Source organism: Tursiops truncatus, chromosome 8 (assembly GCF_011762595.2).
Source record: "Tursiops truncatus isolate mTurTru1 chromosome 8, mTurTru1.mat.Y, whole genome shotgun sequence".
NCBI lineage: Eukaryota > Metazoa > Chordata > Mammalia > Artiodactyla > Delphinidae > Tursiops > Tursiops truncatus.
Genome location: NC_047041.1, coordinates 105,949,229 through 105,972,618, shown reverse-complemented (window position 1 = coordinate 105,972,618; position 23,390 = coordinate 105,949,229). Strand labels below are relative to the sequence as shown.

The window sequence follows — 23,390 nt, the reverse complement described above, 5'->3', positions numbered from 1 at the left end:
TGCTGTTCCCTCTCCTTTTGCAGACACGGCTCCCCGCTATTCGGTGACTCGCTGGAGGTCACCAAGCTGGAGAGGTGCCAGCGGGATGGGAGCCCAGCCCTGCGACAGCCCCGTCCCTCCAGGTGGCCATCACTCCTCCAGGACTGGGAACACGCTGGCTCTTTGGGCCCAGGCTGGCGCCCGCTCGCCCCAGCGGCGGGTTCCAGGGCCAGAGGTCCCGCACTCCCCATCTGTCTAGACTGGGCTGTTTGTCACGCGCCCCAGGGGCAGCTGACCGTCTGTCCCCAGTGGCAGCACACAGATGATGGCCCCTCAGGGGGCCTCACAGCTATTTCCTGGGGCTGGGAGGGCGGGGCTTATGCCGGGGCCCCTCTGAAGCTGCCCTCACCCTCATCCCATTTCCAGGCGTTCCAGGGAGGAGGCCACACCCCTCCTTGGGGTCCAGCAGGAAGTGGTCCCACGAATGGATGGCCCCTCGGCACCCTACCCCCCAAAGCCAAGGCTGGGGTCCTCACCCACCTTCCTGAACCTGCCGAGCGGGATGGTCTTTAGGCTGCCAGAGCCCTGGCCTCCCTGGGCTCCCTAAGGGCAGTCTGGGGAGACCAGGCAGGGCGACCAGGACTGGCCAGAACCTTGCCCATCCCAGGGAAGGATGGACAACCTGCAAAGGTGTCTCCGGGTTGGGGGGCTATAGGTAAGTCTTTCTTCTTTCCATTTCTTAATGTTCTCTGAAGTTCCCATAATGAGCAACACATACATTTTCTAGTGAAAAAAGGACTTTTTAAAACAATTCTCCTGGAGTTATAAAATGCTTTATTGTAACAGGTTTCACATAGGATATATAGAATGTTTTCTTTTTGGTAAAAATGGAAATTTCTGTGGATCTCTATTAGAAAAATAAACACAGCTGGAGGGTTCTATGCCCAAAATGTCTCCCTCTAGGTCCAAAGAGTTTTGGTGATTTACCTTTTCAATATTTTCTGTAGGACTTGAAAGTCTTGACAATGACTATGAACTGTCATTTAAAAAAAAATCATCAGAGGGCTTCCCTGGTGGCGTAGTGGTTAAGAATCTGCCTGCCAATGCAGGGGACACGGGTTTGAGCCCTGGTCCTGGAAGATCCCACATGCTGCGGAACAACTAAGCCCGTGTGCCACAACTACTGAACCCACGTGCCATATCTATTGAAGCCCGCGCACATAGAGCCCATGCTCTGCAGCAAGAGAAGCCACTGCAGTGAGAAGCCCGCGCACCCCGTTGAAGAGTAGTCCCCGCTTGCCACAGCTAGAGAAAACCCGTGTGCAGCAACGAAGACCTAACACGGCGAAAAGTAAAAATAAATAAATTTATTTTAAAAAATCAGAGACACATACAATGATTTGTTCTTTGAAAGCTAAAAGGAATGGCTGCAGTTCCCTCCCTCCCTTCCTCCCTCCCTTCCTTCCTTCCTTCCCAAGGGAAGCCCAGGGGAGTGGGAGGAGGGTGGTGCAAACACTGGCTGGGCAGGGTCTGCAAGGAGTGGGCAGGGATGGGTGGGGGTGATGAGTGAGCAAAGGATTCCTGGGAGGAGGGGAAGTTGGAGATGGGGGTTGGGGGCAAGAGCACCCTCTAGGCAGCAGGTGTCCAGGACCCCCGTTCCGGGCGACAGGGCTGGAAGGGGCAGGGGAGGGCCCAGCTGGCGCCAGGCTCTGCAGTGACCCTGCTTTGGCGGGCACACTTATGGGTGCGTTTGGTGAGGAAGCAGCGCCATCTGGTGGCCGGTGGGGAGACTGCTGGGCAGGGGTCACCTGGGCGCTGGGAGCCTGTGGGTGAGGCAGCCGGAGAACTCTATAGTGGAAGGATCACAGCACGGCCTCAGCGAGGACAGGCCCCGCCCAGCTGCCCACGTGGGCCTTGGGGGGCGGCCTCCCCTCCACCCCAGCCCTCAGCTGGTGGCAGGGGGGGAAGGAGGCGGGAGCTGGGGTGCCCATCCTCGCCCCAGTCCTGGGGACTCCCCGCTTAGCTGCTGTGTCTCTGGCCTTCTCCTCAGGCCTTCCTTGTACTCCACAGGCTGGGCATGTGGGAGTCGAGACCACGGCTCTCCTGATGCCCCCGGCCCTTGGGTCCCCAGGGCCAGTGAGCTGGGGGGGACCGGGATGACACATGGTCCTGGAGGGTCTGGTGAAGGGTTGGGGGGACCCTGGCTGGCCCTGACATGCGGCCCATGGGCAGGGACAGCCTCCCGGCCCCCAGCTGGGCCCCCTCCCCCAGGGCCCTCTGGAGGACCACCCGGAGTGGCTCCCGCTTGCCCGGCTGCCGGCCCGTCGCGAAGTAGATGAGCGGCCTGGCGCTGCAGGGGACACAGGCCAGGAGGGTGGCCAGCGGGAGGAACACAGGCAGCAGGAGGTTCAGGATTGGGTGCAGGGTCCAGTAGAGGATGTAGGGGAGGCCGCAGAAGAAGAGCAGGAATACGGAGCCCAGGAAGATGCCATAGAACCGAGGGCACGGGCGCTGGGAGCAGCACGTCACCCAGACGAAGAGCGCAAGCCCGGCCACGCAGGCCACGCAGGCCAAGGACAGCAGCCACGTGACGCTAGCCACGTGGTACCGTAGGCAGGTGGACAGGCGCACGCCCTCGCGCAGCAGGCCGCAGGTGTTGACGGGCAGCAGCACGGCCGGCGGGGTCAGGGCCCAGATCAGGCCGCAGACGATTCCCCACGTGTGTCTGGGGCGGCAGCCCTGGTAGCAGGCGGGGAAGATGTCGGAGAGGCAGCGCTCGGCGCTGAAGGCGGCCAGCAGCCAGAGCCCCGCGGAGAAGGCAACAAAGGTGACGGCGAAGTAGAGGCTGTCCTTGGAGCCCAGGGCCACCTGGACGGCCGAGAAGCCCAGCTGGCAGCCCAGGAAGAGGAAGTCCGCGGTGGCCACATGGAGGATGTAGACAGAGAAGGGGCCCTTCTTGATGTGGAAGTCCAGGTGCCAGAGGACCAGCCCATTCCCCGCCAGCCCCCCGAGGCCCACAGCCAGAGTGAGGTAGAAAAACACGCCGGTGAAGGTCCTCCAGAGCCCGAACATGCTGGCCGGCTCCGCGGCCGGTGGGAAGGACCCTGGAGGGAGGCCACAGACGTTGCCGTTGTTATCACCGCCTGGGAAGGCGGGTGGCATCCCGGCGCAGCTGGACAGATGCAGCCAGCCCGGGGCGCCTTCCCAGCCAGTGCCCAACCCTTCAGGCCTCATCACCTCTTTGTAAAAGGAGGATTAGGTAGGATGCACCCAACACAGGGAGATGAGGATGGCCGACCAGGTGGGCAGGCCTGCCCCTGGCTGGATGTTTAGATTAAATGCGCCAAGATTGATTGACACGGCTACACCGCGGTAGCCGTGTCGCAGAGGTCAGTGATGGCTGGACAGGTCTCTGCAGGCAAAGGGGGCTCTCATGAGGACACGACTCAGGGACTCCACGGGGGCCCTCCCATCCTGGAGGGCCAGGACCACACTCCTGCTGGGTCCCCGCCCCAGAGGGTCTGCTGAGCACACTCTGTCCTGCACTTGCCGTGGACAAGGGTGGGTGCAGATGTCCTGGTGGGGGCAGTAGGCGGTTGGGCAGATGAGGGAAGGCTGGGGGACGCGCCCAGCCTCCCCTTCTCTCCCGCCTGGGCAGGGATGCGACCCGGGGCTCCCGCTGCCAGCGGGTCGTGCCAAGTGCGGCTCTGAAGCCTCAGCAGGTGTGTGGACTTGGTGGCGGGGCCCCGGTCCTCTGGGGGAGAAGCTGACACAGGTGTTTGCTGCCTGCGAGAAGCCAAGCCCTGCTCTGGTCCGAGGGGAGAGACGCCGTCACAGGGAAGCAGAGGCAGTGGAGGGTCTCAGAGCCGCCTCTCCCTCCCCTGGGCCCCTCTCCCCGGGGTCCACCTGGCTTTTGTTCTTAGCCTCAGAGATGCAGTGGGGGGGCCATCAGGGCCCTGTCTCTGGGGTGAGGAGTCAGGGGAGACAGAGACAGAGATAGAGACACAGAGACACGGTGGAGGCGGGGAGCCCACCTGCACACCTTGAATTTTTCCCATAGTCACCCCTTCGGGCTGTGGCCCTGCCGGGACCGCCCTCGCCCCCTCCCCACTCACCCAGGTCCTGCCTCCTTTAAGACCCTGGAGCCTCCCACAGACCCCTGGGGCCTCCCTGCCTTGTGCCTGCGCGCCCCTGCTGACACCCTTCTCTGTGGTTGTCCTTGTGCCCCGGTGGGAGGTGCGGGGGCAGGTCTCTCGCCTTTACCCCCTCCAGGCTTTCCCCTCGCCAGGCACGCGGTGACGGTGTCTCGGGCCCCAGAGAGCCGAGTTGGACTCTGGCGTCCCGGGGGCCCTGCATTGACCGCCCCCCCGTGCCCCAGCCTCAGTCTCCCCGAGGTACGTGGAGGCGCCGAGTTACGTGGAGGTGGAGGGAGGGCTGGAGGAAGGCTGTCCTCACAGCTCTCAGGACAGGCACACCTGCCCATACATTCAAACGAGGACCCAGAGCGCCGGCTTTTAAATACTGATCCCGCCAGCCTGCTTCCCCATCCTTGCCCCCAACTCCCAGTCCGACGGGAGCCTGAAAGTCCTCAGGGGTGTCTGGTGCAGGGGCCCCAAGCCTTCTTGCCTGCACGCTGCCGCCCAGGGCTCCCCCCGGGCCCTGAAACCTCTCGTGTCCCTGGGGCCCGGCTGGCTGGACCTGGGCGCTTGGCCAGGTCGCTGGAAGTGGGAGGGCCCCTCCTGGTCACGGGATGAGCTCAGGTGGAGATAATATCCTCCATGTGGTCCAGCCCTTCTCTTCCTCAGCACCCGAGGGACGTGGGGGGTGGGGCAGCAGCCTGGGGGCCGGTGTCCAGTGGGTCGTCACCATTCCTGGACAGCTCGTGCCCGGCCTGGCGCTGGACCCCACACGGTGGGTCACTGGACGGTGCCGCTGTGGGATGTCTGGGGCCGCAGATGTTGGTCCCTTTCCCAAGGACCGACCCCAACCGTCCACCTGCCGGCCTCAAACCCTGGGGCCCCAGCTGCTGACAGATTCTTAGGGGTTAAAATACTTTTCTAAACTCCATTCCGCAGAGCTACGTGCTCTGAGCTGGTCCTGCTGAGGACTCGCCTCTTCTGTGGGCTGCTCTGTGGCCCTGGGGACTCAGAGTGCAAGTCAGAAGTTATGTGTAGAGATGCTGTTTGTTCTAACATTTTTCAAGTGGATTTAGCTTCGAATTCATTTGCTTAACACGTGCCGCCCGTGGAATAAGTGTTCCGTGCAGCCTGTGGTTCCCGGCCGAGGTCCCCCGGCTTCTCTGCGCTTCTGCACGTGGCTTTAAGGAGTGAAGAGTTGCCTGGCCTCCAGGCCCAGGGACAAGGTTTCCACCTGCAGGGCCCTGTTGCCGCCCTACCCGCTCTGCCTGCTGGGTCTTGGGACGCTCTCCCACTGCCCCTCCCCCTTTCCTCAAAGGCCACCTTCCCTGTGAGCTGTCCCTGGCCTGGATACTTGACACCACACCCCAGCTTGCCCTGCCCTCCTGCCCCCTTTCATTTTCTCCCCGCCATGTCCCATGCCAGTCCCCGGGTTCTCTGCCCACTGCTGCCAGTGGGGCCTCGCGCACGCCAGGCTCTCAGCACAGCTTCGAGAGGAGCGTCTGCTCTCGGTGTGTTGGCAACGACAGCAGCAAACACCAGGGTGGTGCGTGTCCTGGACTGAATGGGGCCCCCAAAGACACGTCCTCGTCCAATCCCTGGAACCTTACTGAGAAGAAGTGACGGTTTTGAGATGAGGCCATCCTGGATTACCCAGGTGGACCCTAAACACAATTACAAGTGTCCTTATAAGAGACAGGAGAGGAGAGACACACAGAGGGACTGCCACGTGACCACGAAGACAGAGACTGGAGGGACGTGGCCACAAGCCCAGGGATGCCTGGAGCCCCTAGAAGCTGGAAGAGGAAGGAAGGACCCTCCCCTGGAGCCCTGGGACACCTTGATTCCAGACTCTGGCCTCCAGACTGCGAGAAAGGAAATATCTGTTGTCTGAAGTCTGTGCCACCACCCGAAACACCGAGTGCGTTTGTTTGGACGAATCCTTCCTGAGCTTGTTCCCAGCTGGTGGCCTGTGTCCAAGCCCGACCGTGCTAGCGGGAGCCTTGACTACACCAAGCGGCCGCTACTCAGCCGTCTCTGCCCCACGAAGCGGGCAGCTTCACGCAGTGCAGCCTCAACCCAGCCCTTGGCCCTGGGCAGGCCGGCGTGCCTCTGTCTCTCAGTGCCCACGTCTGCAGGCTGAAACCTGGTTTTCTCACATCTCGGGCGCGTCACGGGGACTCGGTGAGGAGTACACATTGGGACGAAAAGGGAGCGGGGCGGGGATCGGGTGTGGGGGGATACGGGAGGTCCTGTCATGAACTGTTCCTGTTCCTGTGGTTCCCGTGGCCACCATGCCATCCGAGGCTCAGGACACAATCGTCCGACTCTGGGACCCAGAGAAGGAACCCAGTGTTGCCCAGCCCCCCCCGGGGGCAGATGGGGAGTGGGGACCAGAGGAGCGTCTCCCCACTCCCCAGCAGCGGGGTGTCCCAGGCCGAGGGCCTGTCTGCGGAAGGCGTGTCTTAACGGTGGCATTATCATTAGCAGGAATGGCCCGGCCAGCACCTCAGGAGACAGCTGTCATTCAGCGGATAGAGTGTTACTCACACTTCTCCAGCGGAGGGGGTGCGCCACCGGGGGCCACCGCTCAGGGAAGCGCTGTCGGGTCGGGGCGCAGCGGCAGGGGGCTGTGTGGTCAGGAGCCTTTATGGTGGTTTCCGCGGGAAGGAACGGTGAGTCAGGGTGAGCAGGCTTAGGGTTGGCTGTTTCGAATCATCTCGGGGGCTCTGTGGCACAGGCGTGGTCCCTGGCTCATCGGGGCAGGAGCTAGTGGCCCTGAGTGCTAGAGCCCCATAGGGGAGGTGGGGAGGTGTGGGCTGGGCTTTGAGGGGTTTGCATCTGCAAAGCAGGCTGCGGGCAGTGGTTTGCTATCTAGGAATTGGCTAACCGTGGGAGGGGCAGCCCCTGGGGGGTCAGGAGGCCCCAGAAGTTAGAGCACAGGAGCACAGAAAATAAAAGAGGGGCTTGTATAGGTAGGTGCTGTGAACTGCTGGGGGCGAGTGGGCTCGGGTCTGAGGCTGCACTTTCTGCTTCCTTTCTCCCTTCTCGTTCCTACTCTGGGGCCTTGCATGGCGAGGGGCTCCCAAGGGGCTGCCCCGGGGAGAGGGGGCAGAAGATCCCGGACTGGGAGCTCACCGTGCCTGGGAAACCGGACCCCCTCGGTCGGCGCTCAGCTCTGTTGCCTCCCGTGTGGATCTGGTCGGGAAGTTTGCACGACATCACGCATGTTACGTGTTTGACCCCGTTGTTACATGTACAACGCGTAGCGCAGACGTAGCGTGCGTTGCCTTTCTTGCCTTTTGTACCACTCCAATGACCGTAAAAAGGGTTTTAAAGAATTGGGCCTTTCCTCTCAAAACACTCCTTCATAAAATCACCAAGCCCACGATCACACGAGCGGAAGCCCCCAGAGATGAACAGCCCCTCCAGCTGGTCCCTCCCTCCCCCTGGCCAGACTGGGGCGCAGGGGTTCCGGAAGAATGGTGCCATTCATGAAAAAAAGATAAAACTCGAGTGGATTTCCTATTTTAGGTTGAATATTTTTGTGGTGTTTTCCCAACTTCGGATGTAATTAAGTCGCTGAGGAGGGAGCGTGGCCTCAACACAACGAAAACAAACGATATTTGAAAACTTTCATCCAAGTCGGGGGTGGGGCCTGGTGAGGGGGCCTCTCCCTTGGCCCCGGGCTGACAGGTTGCCTCGGGCCGAGCAGCCTCCCCTCAGGTCCCCGAGGAGGGGGCAGCGTCCCACACCCTTCCCGGGAACGTCTGGCTGCTCAAGACAAGCAGGGACGTGCCTGTCGCCGGGAACGCTGTCCTGGCCAGATAAGCCCCGGGGGTCCTGGGGTCCTGGAGGTGGGGCTAGGGTGGGCACTGGCTCTGGCTCTGGGGGTCCGGCCTCCTTGGACCCGGAGCTGCCTCCCCTCCCAGCCTGACTCAGGACAGGCTGAGGTCTGGCTTTGCTTGAGGGCAGAGGGGTGCAGGCGGGGCAGGGAGGTGAGAAATGAAGGTGTCCTTGCCTGGGGGGAGACTGGAGTCTCACCTGCCCACTCGGCCTGGGGCTCCAGCTGGGAGGATGGCCGCCCCGGCCCCAGTGTCCTCTGGAGTTAGAGTCCAGTGTCAACCTCTCCCCAGGACCCAAAGGTCAGTGCCCCAAGGCAGGGGCAGTGTGAACTCAGCCAGAATGATGGGACTTGAACCGCACCCTGAGGAGGGATGCAGGTGAGTGAGGGTGGACCCAGGCTGGGCGGGGGAGAACGAGTGGCGTCCACCCCTGGCTGAAGATGCGTGGGAGCTTGTCCCGTCTGCACTGTGGCCAGCCTGACCCTGGGCTGTCCCGGAGGGGAGCCGCGCCCTGCAGACGCTTCAGTGCAAAGGGTGGCCCGGCTCAAGCAGCAGGTGGGGAAGGGCCAAGGCTGAGGCCCTGGAGGCCGAGGTGGGAGAGTCAAGGCCTTTGAGGAGGGGGAGCTCTTCTCCATCACCCCCTGCTCTGCCTCCAGTCCTGGGTCAGACCAGCAGTGTCTGCTTCTCCAGTGGCACCGGTGGTGGCCCTGCATTGTGCCCAAGTCCACACACTGGGACAGGCCCCTGGAGTCCCCAGGGCTCAGGGCTGAGACCCCCGTGCCCAAGCCCCTGCTCGCCCAGCCTGCCGCCAGCACTTGGGGGGCTGTAAGGAAGCCCCACTGCCCCCTCAAACTTCTTCAGGTGGCGGGGCCGTGTGCCTGGAAGGTGGGACTTGGGGTGCCAGACTCCCCTGAGCAGCGCCGGGCAGCCATGGGCTCCAGCTGGACCCCTGGGAGCCTGGCAGACTCGGCAAGGCAGCTTTCTCCCTCCCAGCGACCCGGGAGCGTTAGTGAGGACAGGTGAGGACGCACCGGGGCCTCCATCACAGCGCCGGGCTCTCCAGGGACTTGGTAGGTGGGTGTCCAAGTGAGGCCGCCAGGCCCTGAGCCCACAGACCTCCTCAAGGTCTCTCGGACCACCGGACGGGGGCCAGGCAGGCAGGTCCAGCCTGGAGAGCAGCGCCGGCCAGCGGACCGCACACCCACTGTGTGACCTGCTTCCACACCCAAGGCCGGGGGTCCATAGAGACCCCAGAGGATGCGGCATTTCTGGGGCTCCTCAGGGAAGGCGCACCTGTCCATGGAGCCCGAGAAGGAGGAATCTAGAGCCCCCCGAACCTCTGCACGTGGGGCGTGGTCTCCGGGAGGGAGGGAGCTCCTGAGGGCTGCTGAGCTGTGTCTGTCCCAGACACGGCAAAGGGGTCTGGGGGCTGAGGGAGGGTCGGGGCAGCCCGAATGGGGCTGGGGGCACCTGAGCCGGCTGTGGTCCCGCTGGTGGAGGGACTGTGGTCTGGGGAGGGGGGGCGTCACTACTTGCCTGTCTTTCTGCTCCGTCTCGCTTCACCCCTCTGAGCCTCGGTGTGCTCACGTTCAAGATGGAGTGTTCCAGGGCTTCCCGGGTGGCGCAGTGGCTGAGGGTCCGCCTGCCGATGCAGGGGACGCGGGTTCGTGCCCCGGTCCGGGAAGATCCCACGTGCCGCGGAGCGGCTGGGCCCGTGAGCCAGGGCCGCTGAGCCTGCGCGTCCGGAGCCTGTGCTCCGCAGCGGGAGAGGCCACAACAGTGAGAGGCCCGCGTACCGCAAAAAAAAAAAAAAAGATGGAGTATTCCACTTCACAGGGTTGTGACAAAGATTACGTTCGTATGCACGTGAAGTTAATCTACCACCATATGAGCTCGTGAATTTTCTCCTTCTCGTCTTCTTTGCTTTAGGTTGGTTTTGAAGGGCCCAGGAAGTGTGGTTTCTCTGCCTACCCCCTTGACACTGAGGGATACCCGTGGCGACTAGCTTTTCTGAAGCTCTGGGCGAAGCTTGCATCTCAGGCCTGGGGAAGAGTATGGGTGGGTGGGGGCCCCGAGGGGCCCTTGAGCGGGGCAGGGCGGGCGGTGGGGATCTGCCAGTGAATCGAGTCTCATGGCCTTGAACAATGGATTGATTATAACAACAGACCCGGGGCTTCCCTGGTGGCGCAGTGGTTGAGGGTCCGCCTGCCGATGCAGGGGACGTGGGTTTGAGCCCTGGTCAGGGATCTGAAATCCCACACCCTTCATGGCTCCGTCAAAAAAAAAAAAAAAGGTGTGAATCTTACCATGGTCTATACATCATTGTGCAGAACTTGATGTTTTCAGTGTTTCGTCTTTGGTATTTGCCATTCCAAATGTCTCCTCATGTTAACAGTGGTGTAGAATTCCGTAGGATGGACGCTTCTGTAATTTATCCATCTTGTTATATATTCCGCTTCACTGTGTTTCACTGTAAGAAACAACCCCGCAATGAAATATGAAGAACAAAGCAGGTGCCCGGGCCTGGGGAGATGACACAGGAAGCTTCGTGGGTACCTGTAAGGTCGCTGGTAAAAAAAAAAAGATGTGGGGGACTTCCCTGGTGGTCCAGGGGTTAGGACTCTGCACTCTCACTGCCAAGGGCATGGGTTCGATCCCTGGTCGGGGAACTAAGATCCCACAGGCCGCGAGGTGTGGCCAAAAATTTTTAAAAAAAGATGTGGAATAGGTATTTTTAAAATGCTAAAATGTGACTCCGCCTGGTGGTGGGTATGTGGATGTCCGTTAAAAAAAAAAAGCTTTTCTGTACATGTGAACCATTTCATGTCACCAAAGCCCCTGCTTTAGCTCACTCTTGAAGGGGTCACCTAGACCAGCTGGTGGAGGAGAAGGAGATTTGGGTTTTGTTCACAGATAGGTTGATATACTGGTCCAGGCCCCAAATGAGCTGCTGCCACACCGTGGTCCCACTAAGGAGTACACCTAAAGGACAGTGGGGAGGACGGAACTGCAAGCACGGAGGGAGAAGTGATCTGAAATCAGGAGGTATGTGAGCTCTTGAGCAAACAGTGTGGCTGGTTGCCAGGGCCTTGGAGGGAGCAAGGTTGGGAGACGGTGGGTGGGCCGCTGCAGCAGCCACGGCTCAATAAAGGCTCAGATTAAACTCAGAAAACAGTACAATGGTGTCTACCAGGGGCTGGAGGAATTGGGTGTACATTGTGTAATGGTACAAATTTGCAACTAGAGACCTCCAAATCCGGAAGCTTTTCCTTCACTATTCCTTTCACCTGCATGACACCTTTATGGTCCTGCGGTTCTTCTATTTCACTGGCCTGGGCATCATGACTGCCATCAGCTTCCAGTGCTGTCTGTCCTCCTTCTTCCCTATTGGGTACCGGTGGCGTTGCCCCAAGCACCTGTCGGGCAACGTGAGCGCCCTGCTCGGGGCTCTGATCTTTCCGGTTAATATACTGAGAGGTCGTGCCTGTGGTCAGTTATTCATCCCAAGGACAAAGCTCTGTCCTGCACGTATGACCGCCACCACCATGTGGGGCTTCCTGCTGTTCTCCATCCTGGGCGTGTCCAGTGAGCTGTTGCTCCCCAAGTCCAGGCGAGCTCCCAGCAGCACTGGCCCCAAAAGCTCTACCTGGTCCTTCTGTTCTCGGCCCCGGGCTTCTTTCTCCGGCCTGCGCCTCTGCATCATCAGGGTCCTCGTAGCTGACGTGCAAAACCACACCCTCAGCGACGCCTGCGTCCTCCCATCCTGCATCAACAGCACGGCTAACGCTGCTCTTTACTTTTTCACTGGGGGCCTTCAGAGACAGAGCCCTGGGCGAGGAAACAGGGATGGTGAGGGTGGGAAGGTGCCCCTGACTGGCAAGGTGGAGAGGGTGGACCTCTGAAGGATGGGGGGCTCCCAGTGGATCCGTGTCCCTGGGGCACAGTCCCTACCATCTCCTATGCCTCGCTGCCAGCGGCACAGAGCTCCCCAAGTCAGCACCCCCAAACAGTTCCCTTCCCAGCCTCCTCTTTGTGAAAAACGAGGACAAATAGCCACAAGCAGAATTTTTTGTTTGTTTGTTTTTTGCGGTACGCGGGCCTCTCACTGTCATGGCCTCTCCCGTTGCGGAGCACAGGCTCTGGACGCGCAGGCTCAGCGGCCATGGCTCACGGGGCCCAGCCGCTCCGCGGCATGTGGGATCTTCACGGACCAGGGCACGAACCCGCGTCCCCTGCATCGGCAGGCGGTCTCTCAACCACTGCGCCACCAGGGAAGCCCCAGAAGCAGAATTTTTGTGTGTGTGTGTGTATATGAAACCAAATGCACACATCTGAGCCTTTTGAAACCTGTTAAATTATCCTTCAGAAAGTTTGTGAACTCACACTCACCAAACTCAGAAAGTCGACTTTAACCTCTGACTTACTGTTAAAATTCTGCTTATTTTCAGTTTTGGATAACAAACGCGCTAAACTCCTTTCGGATGTAGACTGGTCCTTGGAAATGACGCACCCTTGTCCTTCGCCCATTTTTCCGGCATGTTCTAGGGTCTGAATACAGTGTTTTATTTTTTTCTTCCTTGACTTTTAATGGATTGACCTCGTGGGATGTACTCTCTCTCTCAAAACTCTCTCCTTCTGTCTTTAGAATTCCAGTGAAATGAAGGTTTGTTGGCCAGTGCTGTCCGGGGTGGGCGGGTGGGCACCGTCCAGCTGGTGCAGTTCGGCTGCGTCAGCGGCTCACGCTGCAGTGACGCTCAGGTCTCCGTGTGGCCCCCAGGCTGCTTTGACTGTTGAGGGAAATGTTTCAGCCGAAGCGTGTACGACCGTCCAACCGAGAGGAAGGTGCTGGGGAGTCTTTGCTCTCAGGAGCGACCCCAGGAGATTCCGAGTTAGCTCTGGGTTTGACATGAGGCTTCACTGCCCTCTCCAGGAGCTGGGGTGGGCGGGCTTGTCTATGTTTGGGTCTCAGAAAAGAGCCAGGACCCCCCACGACGAGCTGGAGCTGCAGACAGGAACCCACAGCCCCTCATCAGCCAAGCTCCGGTGACTACCTTTTAACTGGGGGGACACTACCCTATAGCAGGGGGGACACCTCCTATAGCTGGGGGACACTACCTTATAAGTGGGGGACGCTACCCTATACCTGGATGACCAGCGGCCAGGGTCCTGGGGTCCCTGAGTGCAGGAGGCTCTCGCAGGACAATGCTCAGGACCCTGCCACTGACCCCACGACTGGCCGTCCCGAGTGTCCACGCTCCCTCCATCTCCCTTCCCTGGAGCAGAAGCCCTCCACCCCACTCCCAGCACACGTGGTGCAGGAGCCGCGGCCTCAGGAGGGTGCGTGTGGCTGGGGAGGGGGGCGGCAGACAGGAGGATGTCTCCTCCCCAGGGTGTCAGCAAGGTGCACGTCCCCCGGGGGGACACCCGTGGGGTGCCGACACCTGCACCGAGGGGCCTGGCCATCACCCTGGGTGGCAGCCATCCCAGAAGGTGACAGCACTGTCACCCCTAGGCTGCAGAACCCAAGGCCACGTCCTCTTGAGCTCATCCGTGTCACCACCCACGAGGGCCAAACGCTGGGATGAGACCCACAGGTTCAGGGAGGGCTGCCCACACGGGATGCACCCATCCACTCGCCGGCCGTCCTCAAAACTGTCCTCATCAGCATACCTGGGCCACATCGGCTCGAAGAACAGCTTCTACTGCTGTTCTGTTTTCTTTCCAGATTCTCCCGAAGGTGAAGGACTGAATTCTCCTTGAAGCGTAAACTTTTCCTTTGTTTTAGGAGAAACACCTTCACGGGCGTCTTAGTACGTACGTGCGGGCTGCTGTAACAAAATATTGATGCCACAGACCTGGTGACACAAAAGCAAAAGGGCACTGCTCACAGCTCTGGAGGCCGGAAGTCAAGACCAGGTGCGGGCAGGTCGGGGGAGGGGCCTCTTCCACGTCGGGTCAGAGACTTCTTGCTGGGTCCTCACGTGGCACAGGGGCCAGGGGCTGCCTGGGGCCTCCGTTATAAGGACAGCGATCCCATTCATGGGGCTCCACCCTCAGGCCCCCATGACCTCCCAGAGGCCACACCCCCTGACACCATCACATGGGGGGGTTAGAATTTCCCATATGAATTTTGGGGGGATGCAAACATTCAGACCATAGCACTGGGATTTGGGTCCACAAGGCCAAGACTCTCTTCTGGAAGGACCCCGGACGGCAAGCAGGATGTGGCTTTGCATCGTGGTTAAAAGGTTGTCTTTATGTCGAGTGACTTTACGTCACAGAAAAGTGGCCCTCGGTGGGGTGAGGGAGAGGGGGTTATTCTGTCCCCGAGCCTGCGGGAGAGTTTCTGGATTCCGGGGGTGGGAGATACAAAGGTGGCGGCAGCCTTCGGGGAAAGAGGGCGTGTGCCCTTGTTCCCTTCCCTCGGCCCAAGCCTGGCGTCTTATTAATACGTCCCTGGGTGCTGCTGTCACTGTGGGAAGTCGAGGAAAGGTCTGTGCACGTGGTTTGCAGGCCCAGGGCCTGCAGTAGCATTGCCAGGAAACGTGGGCTTAGACCCAAGGAGCCATCGTCCAGAGCCTGGGCCTGGGCCAGGGCCCGAGGGTGTGTGCAGCGGCCGTTCCTGTTTGGAGAACTCACCATCTAGTTTTCCTAATTCTGATAACACCCCGTGGTCCTCCTTGGAGGACCTCGGGGCAGTAGCTAACTGGTTCAGAAATGGGCATATGACCCAACTGAGCTAATCCAGGGCCTGTACTGAAGAAACGGGGAAGGCACATGTGCTAATCTCCTGCTGGATCTGAACTTGGGAGTTGGCAAGACTGCAGTCACGAGAGGAAGCCAGCGCACAGAGACAGGGTCAGGGGAAGAGAGAAACAAGTTCCAACGACATGGCACAAACCCTGGGTCCAGCCAGGCCTGAAGCCGTCACTCCCCCGGACCGCTCAGCACGTCCGTCAATAAATTCCTTTCCTTGTTCCCCAGGTTCTTTTCTTGGGTAAGGCTTTTGGTAACACACGCGCAGGAAGTCCAAGCTGATGCAGTTTGTAAATACTCCTGGGGATTCTTAGGAATTCCTGGTGTTCCAGCAGCACGGGGGCTGAGCTGTCTTGCTCGGGCCCAAGGCTGGACCTTCCGCAAGGCCCGCAACCAGAGCCCAGCTCTCTCCTCCCGCCCACACTGGCATCGTCCCACTTAACCTGGGTGCTGACCCAGGATGGTGAGACCGAAATGGGAGGAGAAGGCTGGCAAGGATGGCAGGCAGCCGGCCCGCCAGGGGGGGGGTCTTTCCTTAGGGCAGCACATGGGGGGGAGCAGGCAGCCAGCACCCCAGGGGGGTCTTTCCTTAGGGCAGCACATGGGGGGGCAGGGATGGTGACCGCGCAGACTGCCCCGAGAGCATGTGAAGCCTTCCCTGGTGGCACAGGATGGAGGCGAATCTGCATCCCTGCAGGTTTAGGTCCTCGGAATGACAATGACGGTGACCAGGAAAGAGAAATCTGGGAAATGGGCCCGTTTATAGTGAGAAGAATCATACACAAGGACAGAGGCAGAAAAGGAGAAAGGGCTGCTTTGCAAAACTACAGAGATTGCAAGGGTGGGTGACGGGCGGGGACGGTCGTCGTTCTAGAACCACCCTCCACCCCCCAGGGCCTCCTCCATCCCCACCTGGAAAATCCTCCTTCAGCTCAGGTGACACTCAGAGGAGATGCTGCGCAAGGGCCAGAGGGGCTGGGGAAAGCGCTCGCTTCAAGAAGAGGGTTTATATGTAGTAGTCTGGGCATGTCCATCCCAGTACCTGCTGTACAGCACAGGGAACGCTACTCAGACTCTGTAATGCCCTCTATGGGGAAAGAATCTAAAAGAGAGCGGATATATGTATACGTATGGCTGATTCACTTTGCCGTACAGCAGAAACTAACAGAACACTGTAAATCAACTATACGCCAATAAAAATGAATTTAAAAAAAAAAACAGAAGAGGGTTTAAAATCGCATCCTCTTGTATTTCAGCCTTTTTTAAAGAAACTAGACCGAAAAGATCCCTCTCCCTGAAATATGTCAGACGGGGCTTGTCGACACGCCAGCCACTCCTGCACAGTCACCGGCAAGGCAGACGTAGCATGAGCATCCTGGCGGGAGGGGAGCGCTCTGCGCAGGACCCGGGCTCAGTCCACGCCGTCCAGGTCCTGATGCTGTCTGCTCTCCACGCCGTCCAGGTCCTGGTGCTGTCTCCTCTCCAGCTGGAGAACCTAGAAGAGAAGATGCAGCGTCACCACGAGGACCTGAACGGCGAGGCCGTCACAATGCACCGATTCACCCGAAAGAGGGTCGCGGTCACGGGACTGAAAACGCAGGTCCTCCGACAGCGTCTTCAGTGATGAGACGTGGGTGGATCCAGAGTCCGGAAGGATGTGCCTTGGCCCGGGCACGGGGGTCGCTGCTGGGCTAGAAGATTCCAGGCGAGTTCCGTCTTTACCCACATGTGTTTTTCTCCATTTGAGGGTCTTGGCACACCCTCTGAACCCCAGGCCTGATGTGAGGGAACTCACTCCCGAGTGCGCACTGGTGGAAGCGAGGCCCCACGGCTGACTAATACTTGGCGGGGGGAGAAGGCCGGGCTGTGCACCACGGCGTGTCTTGGCGGCATCCCTGGACTCCGCCCACCAGATGCGGCAGCACAGACCCCTCCCCAGGTACGATAACCAAAAATGTCTCCAGACATTGCCCGACGACCCCTGGATGAGGGCCACGGCCACGGACGTGCAGCGTTGCTTGCGTCCCATCTCGGTTTGCACGTCATCTCCTCATGGTTGCTCCCCGCTCCCCACCGGCTAGCTCCGGCCGCTAGTTCGTCACTAAAGGGATCCTGCCTATAAGCTTAAATTATACAAAATGGCCCACCTCTGGCCCAACCCTGCCTCCCAGGTCACGAACATGAAGCTAAAATACCTTTGTTTAGCTCACGGGAAACATCCTGACCAGGCCCACCTATGAATGGCTGCAGGGAGGAAGAAAAAAACACATCCCCTCTGGGGCCAGGAAATGTTTGATTCTAGTCCCTCCCCTGTTAGGATAAAAGAAGCCTGAATTCTCGGGCAAGATGGCTCTATTATTAGGTAATTAGGGGAAAAAAGGAAGATGTGAGGCCAGTTGGATACCCTGGTAGTCTAGAAGTGACAGTGGTTGGTACCACACTGACGCAGCGTTGTAGCCCTGAGTTTAGCGTCCTCAGCACAGCCCAAAATAGCTCATGCTCTGACTGACGTGAAACGTACGGGATCCTCTGCAGAAAGACGGACGCTAAAAAACGCCACCGTATATATTAAAAAGCTTCTCGGTCCTCAACGGAAGTGAGCGGATATTCCCTCCACAGACCTTTAAGAGGGAGAAAAAGCACCTCTGCCTGATTTACCTGAGCTTCTATGCAGCGGAACTGCCAAGGCCAGCGGGCGTTGTACAGAAATGGCCGCAGGTCGAACCTGTTGTCGTCTGGGCTGTAGCTCTCGGCATGATACGCGGGGGTCAGTGTGGTCATTTTGTGTCTGTTCGTGGAATACTTCGAGAAAAACCGCTTCACTTTGTCGGCCACCTGGGAGGCGAGGGATGCACAGGGCCTGATGCTGGCAAAGCCGGAAAGACCCCAGGCTGGTGTTCCCGGCAGCACTGCCCTGGGCTGTGCGAGCTAACAGCACCCACCCCCTGCAACACGGCTGCGTCTGGACCCCCCGAAGGCAGGAGTGGACCGGTGCCACTGCTCGGGCTGGGGCAGCGGGATGAACTTTGAAGACGCAGTCTCCTGACTCCAGCACCCCGGAAGCTGCATCAGGAGACCCGGTCAGGGGTCCCGGGAAGATGTATCTCACGAGGCTTCCAGGCGGTTCTGCGGGGACCGCTCTGTCTGTGGGCTTCGGCCCTGAGGAGCCTGACAACTCGCAGAGAAGCAGCGATATTCCGACCTCAGAGTTCGCCCCCTGCCCCCCAAAAAGGAGGAGCTTGCGTGTTACGATGGGGTCCAGCCCCACCCAGACAAACTGAGCCAGCGCAGAAGGAAGGCCTGGGCTGCTGGGAGCCTGAAACTGGACCGTAGCTCCTTAGAGAGAGAGACTGTTCTCATCTTAAGGTCACACCGTGGCCACCTGCTCCTGAGTCAACTCCACCCACAAGGTGACCTTACCTGCCGACTCCCTGAGGACACTGCACATGGCTTACCTGTCTGGGGGTGCAGACGTCCTTCCACACGTAGAGGAGTTTGCAGAACATGCTGTAGGGCCCCATCTTGGCGATCTTCCGGAGCCTCCCGTAGACCGACAGCTCCGCGTAGGTCACTCCCATGTCTTCCTGGGGACAAAGGAGAGGCGTCTCATGAGTGACAGCAAGTCAGCGCTGGGGGACATGGAGATGGAACCGAGCCCCACCCCCACCACTCGCCTCATCACCTCCCTCCCGGCTCCAACCTCGAGAGACCTGAATTGAACACTGAAGGCCAGCCATGGATGACGCTGAGCCCTCGGCTCCCAGGCCGGGACCCAGCGATGGAGCATGGCTTGTTGGGGCAGAAAGGAGGCCATGAAGGAACCCAGCAGCAGGGAGGTGGGGGAAGAAGCACAGTGACAAAGCCACCGCCGTTACCTCGTCAGTCTGGGACACCCGTCCGTGGGCCAAGGGCTCCAGCTCGGCAGTGGCCGGCGCTACCAGGATGCTGCGGCCAAGACACACAGAGGTCAGTCACAACACCTGCGTATTAACTCAACAGATACCATGAAAGCACCAGGCAGTGCTCAGCCCGAAGACGGAGGGATACACAGACCTCCCGGCCTTACGACAGCGGGAGAAGGGTGGTGAGGGGAAGAGGGAAGCAGCGGCTGCCTGATCTGGCCAGAGCCAGGGCAGGGCAGCACCGACGGGAAGGAAGGGGGTGCCTGGTCTCGGGACCCCAAGCGCGCCTGCAGGGCAGGACTGTTTCCATCAGGAGATGGGAGCTATGGAAGGTGGCTGATGGGGCGAGGGTGGCCCGGGGCTGTGCCGAGACGCATACCCGGTGGCTCAGGGGCCACGGCTGAGGCCTCGTGGGCGCACACGCACCTCTGCAGGGCGGGAAGCTGGAAGCGCTCCATGCAGAGCTGGACGAAGGCTCTCAGGTCCGTCTTGCTGATCCCGCCTATGGGGTTGATGTCTGCGCTGGAGCAGTCGTACTTGGTCAGGTAGCCGAGGAGGCTGCAGCAGGAGAAAAACGCGCGGTTTCCATGCAGCAGACCCGAGGGGCTGCAGATTCCACGAACCTGGGGGCCTGGCCATCCAGCCCCTGGGCATCCGAAGACTCGCTTCTTCCAGGGCCCTGGGGCCAGACCCTGGCAGATTCAAGGGTCTGGGAGAAGCCTGATGTGCTGGGGCAGATTGGGGAAGGGGCAGAGGCTACGGACAGCCAAGGAGGAGGATCCAGCAAGCCGGACGAGACGTCTGGGCCGGGAAGCAGCTTGGGGACTGACCAGCAGCCACCTGCAAGCGGCCCGTCTGGGAGGGAGGGCTGGGGCCAGCAGAGTGCGGAGCTGAGGGATGGAGGTCCTCGGGAGGGAGGGGCAGGACCTCAGGCATGGACGCTGAGTCCACAGAAGCAGGGCCGCCTCCCCACTGCCAGACACCTCCTGCGGTCGGCAGAGTGGCCCCCAAATGCCTACATCCTAATACCCGGAACCTGTATACATACACATACAGGGTGAAAGCAACTCCGCAGATGAGGTGAGGTTGAGGACCCTGAGATGGGTGATTACCCTGGATTATGGGGTGGACCCTAAATGCAAGCACAAGGGTCCTTAAATGTGGAAGAGAGAACTGGCGGGCGGGGGGCGTCAGTCAGCGGGAGCTGTGGCCACAGGAAAGGCGCACAGATTCTGCACCACGGGCTCTGCAGACAGAGGAAGGGGCCACACGCCAAAGGATGCAGGCGCCCCCAGCAGCTGGAAAAGGCGAGTAACAGCTTCTCTCCCGCAGCCTCCAGAAGGAACCGGCCCTGTGCCACTTTGACTCTGGGCCAGTGAGATCTGTGTTGAACCCCTATCCTACCGCACCCAGAAGGAACCGGCCCTGTGCCGCCTTGACTCTGGCCCAGTGAGGCCCGTGCTGAACCCCTCACCTACTGGACTGTAAGATAATTCATTGGCGCCTTGGAGCCACCGACTTTGTGCCCACTTGTCACCTCAACCCCACGACACTCACCCCTTCGATGCGTCCGTCCCTCTCCACCCCGCCACCACCGCTACCATATTCTCGCTGGACCACTGGATGACCGCAGCTCTCCACCCGCATCCCAAGCTCCCCCACCACAAGGCCATTGCTGACCTGTGCCGTGGGTACTGTTTGGCCTTTGTCCCACCTGCACTCACACGGCTGACCTCTCCCCACTTTTCAAGAGAAAGACCAAACACTCAGCCCTCCAGGCTCCCACGAGGGTGCAAAGCCGGGGTGTAAGACCCCCTGGGTCCCAGACAGGGGGGATTAAAACCTGCACCGCCCTAAGCGGGGCTCCTTCGAGCAACCCCGAGGTGGGTGTAACATCACTCCCTGTCCCGTTAAACGGATGGCTGACGGAAGGAACAGGGTCCGGTCCGTGGGCGAGGGCCAGGGTTTCCAGGCCAGAAGAGACTGTCGTTTTCACCTGACCCCTGTGCCCCTTCCCCCCTCGGCTGCCCTCAAAGGGGCATCAGGAGCTAAGGGAAACACAGACCCGGCCGGAGCGGCCGTGGGTCGACCAGGGGACTCACGCAGAGCAAGGCATACACACCTCTCATCCACGTTGGCAGATCCGAGCACGAGAAGCCTGCCTGGGGCGCCCCGGGACCAGAGGCTCAGCTGAGCGAAGAGGTAGGCAATGACCATCCTCACCCGCGCCTGGACCACAGGAGGGGAACGTCATCCGCGCGGGGCGGGGGCGGGGCACGCGCATGCTAACACCGCCTCCCTGCAGCTCGGGGCAGGGGCTCTCCCAGCAACCTCAGGAGCACAGGGAAGTTTAAGTGACGCAGGAGCTTCCAGCGTCCAGAGGGGCCGGGAGCCTGTGGTCCCCTCACCCACACCGTGGGCTCCCGCACTCAGCCACAGAGATGGAAGGACCAAAGCCCGAGGCCGCGGTGAGACAGGGCTGCAAAGCCAGCGGGGGAGACTGTGGTCCCTCCTGTCACTCCCTGCACTGCTCGGCAAGGTCACCCGCACCCGCAGAAAGGGGACAGAGAGACAGGACAGACCCAGGCAGCTGTAGCCCAGGCCCCCTCTTTCCCTCCACAGACCACACAGGGTCCAGCTCCCCTGCAGCCGCCTGGAAGGTGGGGCTGCGTCTGAGCCGCCCCCCAAAGATGCAGAAACTGCACGCACTTGCACACACGCCACGTTCCCAAACCCTCACGCCGATGCGCACGCTCTCACGCACACGCACGCACACACACGCAGACCCCCATCCTTGTCGCAAGGCTGCACACTCAGGGTCTCTAAGGCAGGCTGCTGACCCCAGTGCCGGCTGTCCCCCGGGTTCCCTGCGGCCCCCGAGTGGGGACAACGGCCCCATCTGGGAGGCACACCTGTACGTTCTGCAGGGCCAGGTTCTCCCGGCTGCTTCCTCCGTGAGCTGCAAACGCAGGGCTTTTACCCGTCACCAGGCTGAAGATGCCCATGACGGCCTTCACGGCTGGGTCGATGTTGAGACCGATGTGGTGGCTGGGGAGAGAAAGGGAAGGCGTGCAGACGGCAAAACAAAAACACAGAACTTACCATTTTCAAGTGCCCCATTCAGCAGCATCGAGGACACTGACGACGCCACCACCAGTTCCAGAACTTTCCATCAGCCCAGAAGGAAACCCTGTGCCCACGAGCGGTCTCTCCCCACACCCTCCTCTTCCAGCCCCCGAGGACGCCTGACCCACTGTCTGTCTCTGTGGGTCTGCATGGGCTGGACATTTCAGAGAAATGGAACCACACAGTATCTGTGCTTTGCTGACTGCCTTCTCTCACTCAGGATGGTGCTTCCAGGCTGATCCATGTCGTAGCCTGTGTCAGCGCTTCGCTCCTTTCTAAGGCTGAATACCGCCCCCTCGTAACCACCTCTTGGTTACCTACTCAGCTGTCGATGGACGTTTGAGCTCTTCTGCCCGTTGTGAATACACTGTCACGGACCCAAACGTGTAAATATTTGTTCACGTCCCTGCTTTCACTTCCCTTGGGCGTCTCCCTGGGAGCAGAAGTGCTGCGCGGGGACAGCTTTTAGCTGAGCTCCGCGTACAGAATGGGCAGCCTCTTGTTTTTCCCTTGGAGGCAGAATAAATGGGATGTTCTGAATGGAGCCGAGTCTCCCTGTGTGGCAAGATGCCTTCTCTCCACCTTCCTCAGGCACAGAGGCCTCCAGGTGGAAGAGGGCAGAGGGAGGCTCACGCTCCCGGGAGGGGCGAGGGCCTGCCTGTGCTCCCGGCTGGAGGGGGGTGAGGAGGGAACCCGCTCGCCTCTGGGGTGCTCACTGACCCACAAACGTGGCCTTGCGGGGAGCTGCCCGCCGTCACCGCCACCTGGCCGTGTCCGACGCCACTGACCAGCTACCTTCCGATCTGCTGGGCGAGCTCTCTGGCTCTGTTGCACGTCTCCCGGGAGGAGTTCTCACTGGCCATGTAGCAGGTGGTCAGGATGCGGCCGCAGAGCTCCCGGGGGTCCTGGGGGGTGTAGCTGGTCTGGTTCACAATGGTCCGGACGTCGTCCAGCACTTCCTGACCTGAAAACCACCGGACAGAAGCGCACGTGCCGTGTGCCAGGTGCCTGCACCACCTAATCCCTTCTCCACCGCCCGGGAACCTCGTCAGATCGGCCCTGCGATGCCCGTTTCTCGGCCGCGGACACTGAGGGAATGGCCGATGTCACCGCACAGAGCGACAGGGTGTGAACGTGGGTTTGTTCTTTCCTTGGGGCCACACTGCCGACACACGGCAGCGACGGGCACCTGTGGCTTGATGGACACAGCCACGTGGGCCCTGGAAGGGACTTTAACGGCCTTGCTGTCCCCAGGCCCTGGGACTCGGGCGCGACGCTGTGACCTCTGAATACGACCTCCACCACGAGGCCCAGGACCTGGGTTTCCCCTCTGCTCCTCCCACAGGCTGACCCCCTGGAAACTGCTCCGGCCCCAGACGTCACCTACTTCCGCGCTTCACAGCCTCGCAGACCTGGTGGCACATGGAGTAGACGACACAGGCGGTGGCCCCGCTGTCCACCCCGCCGCTCAGGGGCAGGAAGAACCCCGCCTGGAACGGGCCGACCAGACGGGGGTGTGAGCAGGGCCTCTGGGAAGCCATGCGCCCCCAGATGCGCCCGGCTCCCCCTGCAAAAATGAGCGCCCACAAAATACTCTCCCTGGGGGAGGGGAAAAGATGCCCTGCACGTTCCAGGATGGACTTTCT

At 60.4% G+C, this 23,390-nt stretch overlaps 2 protein-coding genes across 3 annotated transcripts in view; both read right to left on the bottom strand.

The window, feature by feature from the left end:
- Positions 1-1,433: 1,433 nt before the first annotated feature.
- MRGPRG (MAS related GPR family member G) lies at positions 1,434-10,728 on the bottom strand. Its single transcript, XM_073809327.1, has 2 exons — positions 7,254-10,728; positions 1,434-6,761 (listed from the first exon to the last, which is right to left on the bottom strand). Exon 2 carries the CDS (start codon positions 3,211-3,213, stop codon positions 2,026-2,028), a length of 1,188 nt encoding a protein of 395 aa, XP_073665428.1. The 5' UTR covers positions 3,214-6,761; positions 7,254-10,728; the 3' UTR covers positions 1,434-2,025.
- Positions 10,729-15,458: 4,730 nt separating this feature from the next.
- The window catches only part of NADSYN1 (NAD synthetase 1), a 35,302-nt gene continuing 27,370 nt past the window's right edge, over positions 15,459-23,390 (bottom strand). For both annotated transcript variants that reach the window (XM_033861373.2, XM_033861374.2), the window contains 9 exons: positions 23,132-23,234; positions 22,540-22,708; positions 21,531-21,666; positions 20,741-20,847; positions 19,045-19,176; positions 18,592-18,661; positions 18,172-18,300; positions 17,375-17,551; positions 15,459-16,211 (listed from right to left, as the gene is read on the bottom strand). In XM_033861373.2, the coding sequence (XP_033717264.1) occupies positions 16,128-16,211; positions 17,375-17,551; positions 18,172-18,300; positions 18,592-18,661; positions 19,045-19,176; positions 20,741-20,847; positions 21,531-21,666; positions 22,540-22,708; positions 23,132-23,234 (1,107 nt within the window). In that variant the 3' untranslated portion in view covers positions 15,459-16,127. The remainder of the gene's footprint in view (positions 16,212-17,374; positions 17,552-18,171; positions 18,301-18,591; positions 18,662-19,044; positions 19,177-20,740; positions 20,848-21,530; positions 21,667-22,539; positions 22,709-23,131; positions 23,235-23,390) is intronic.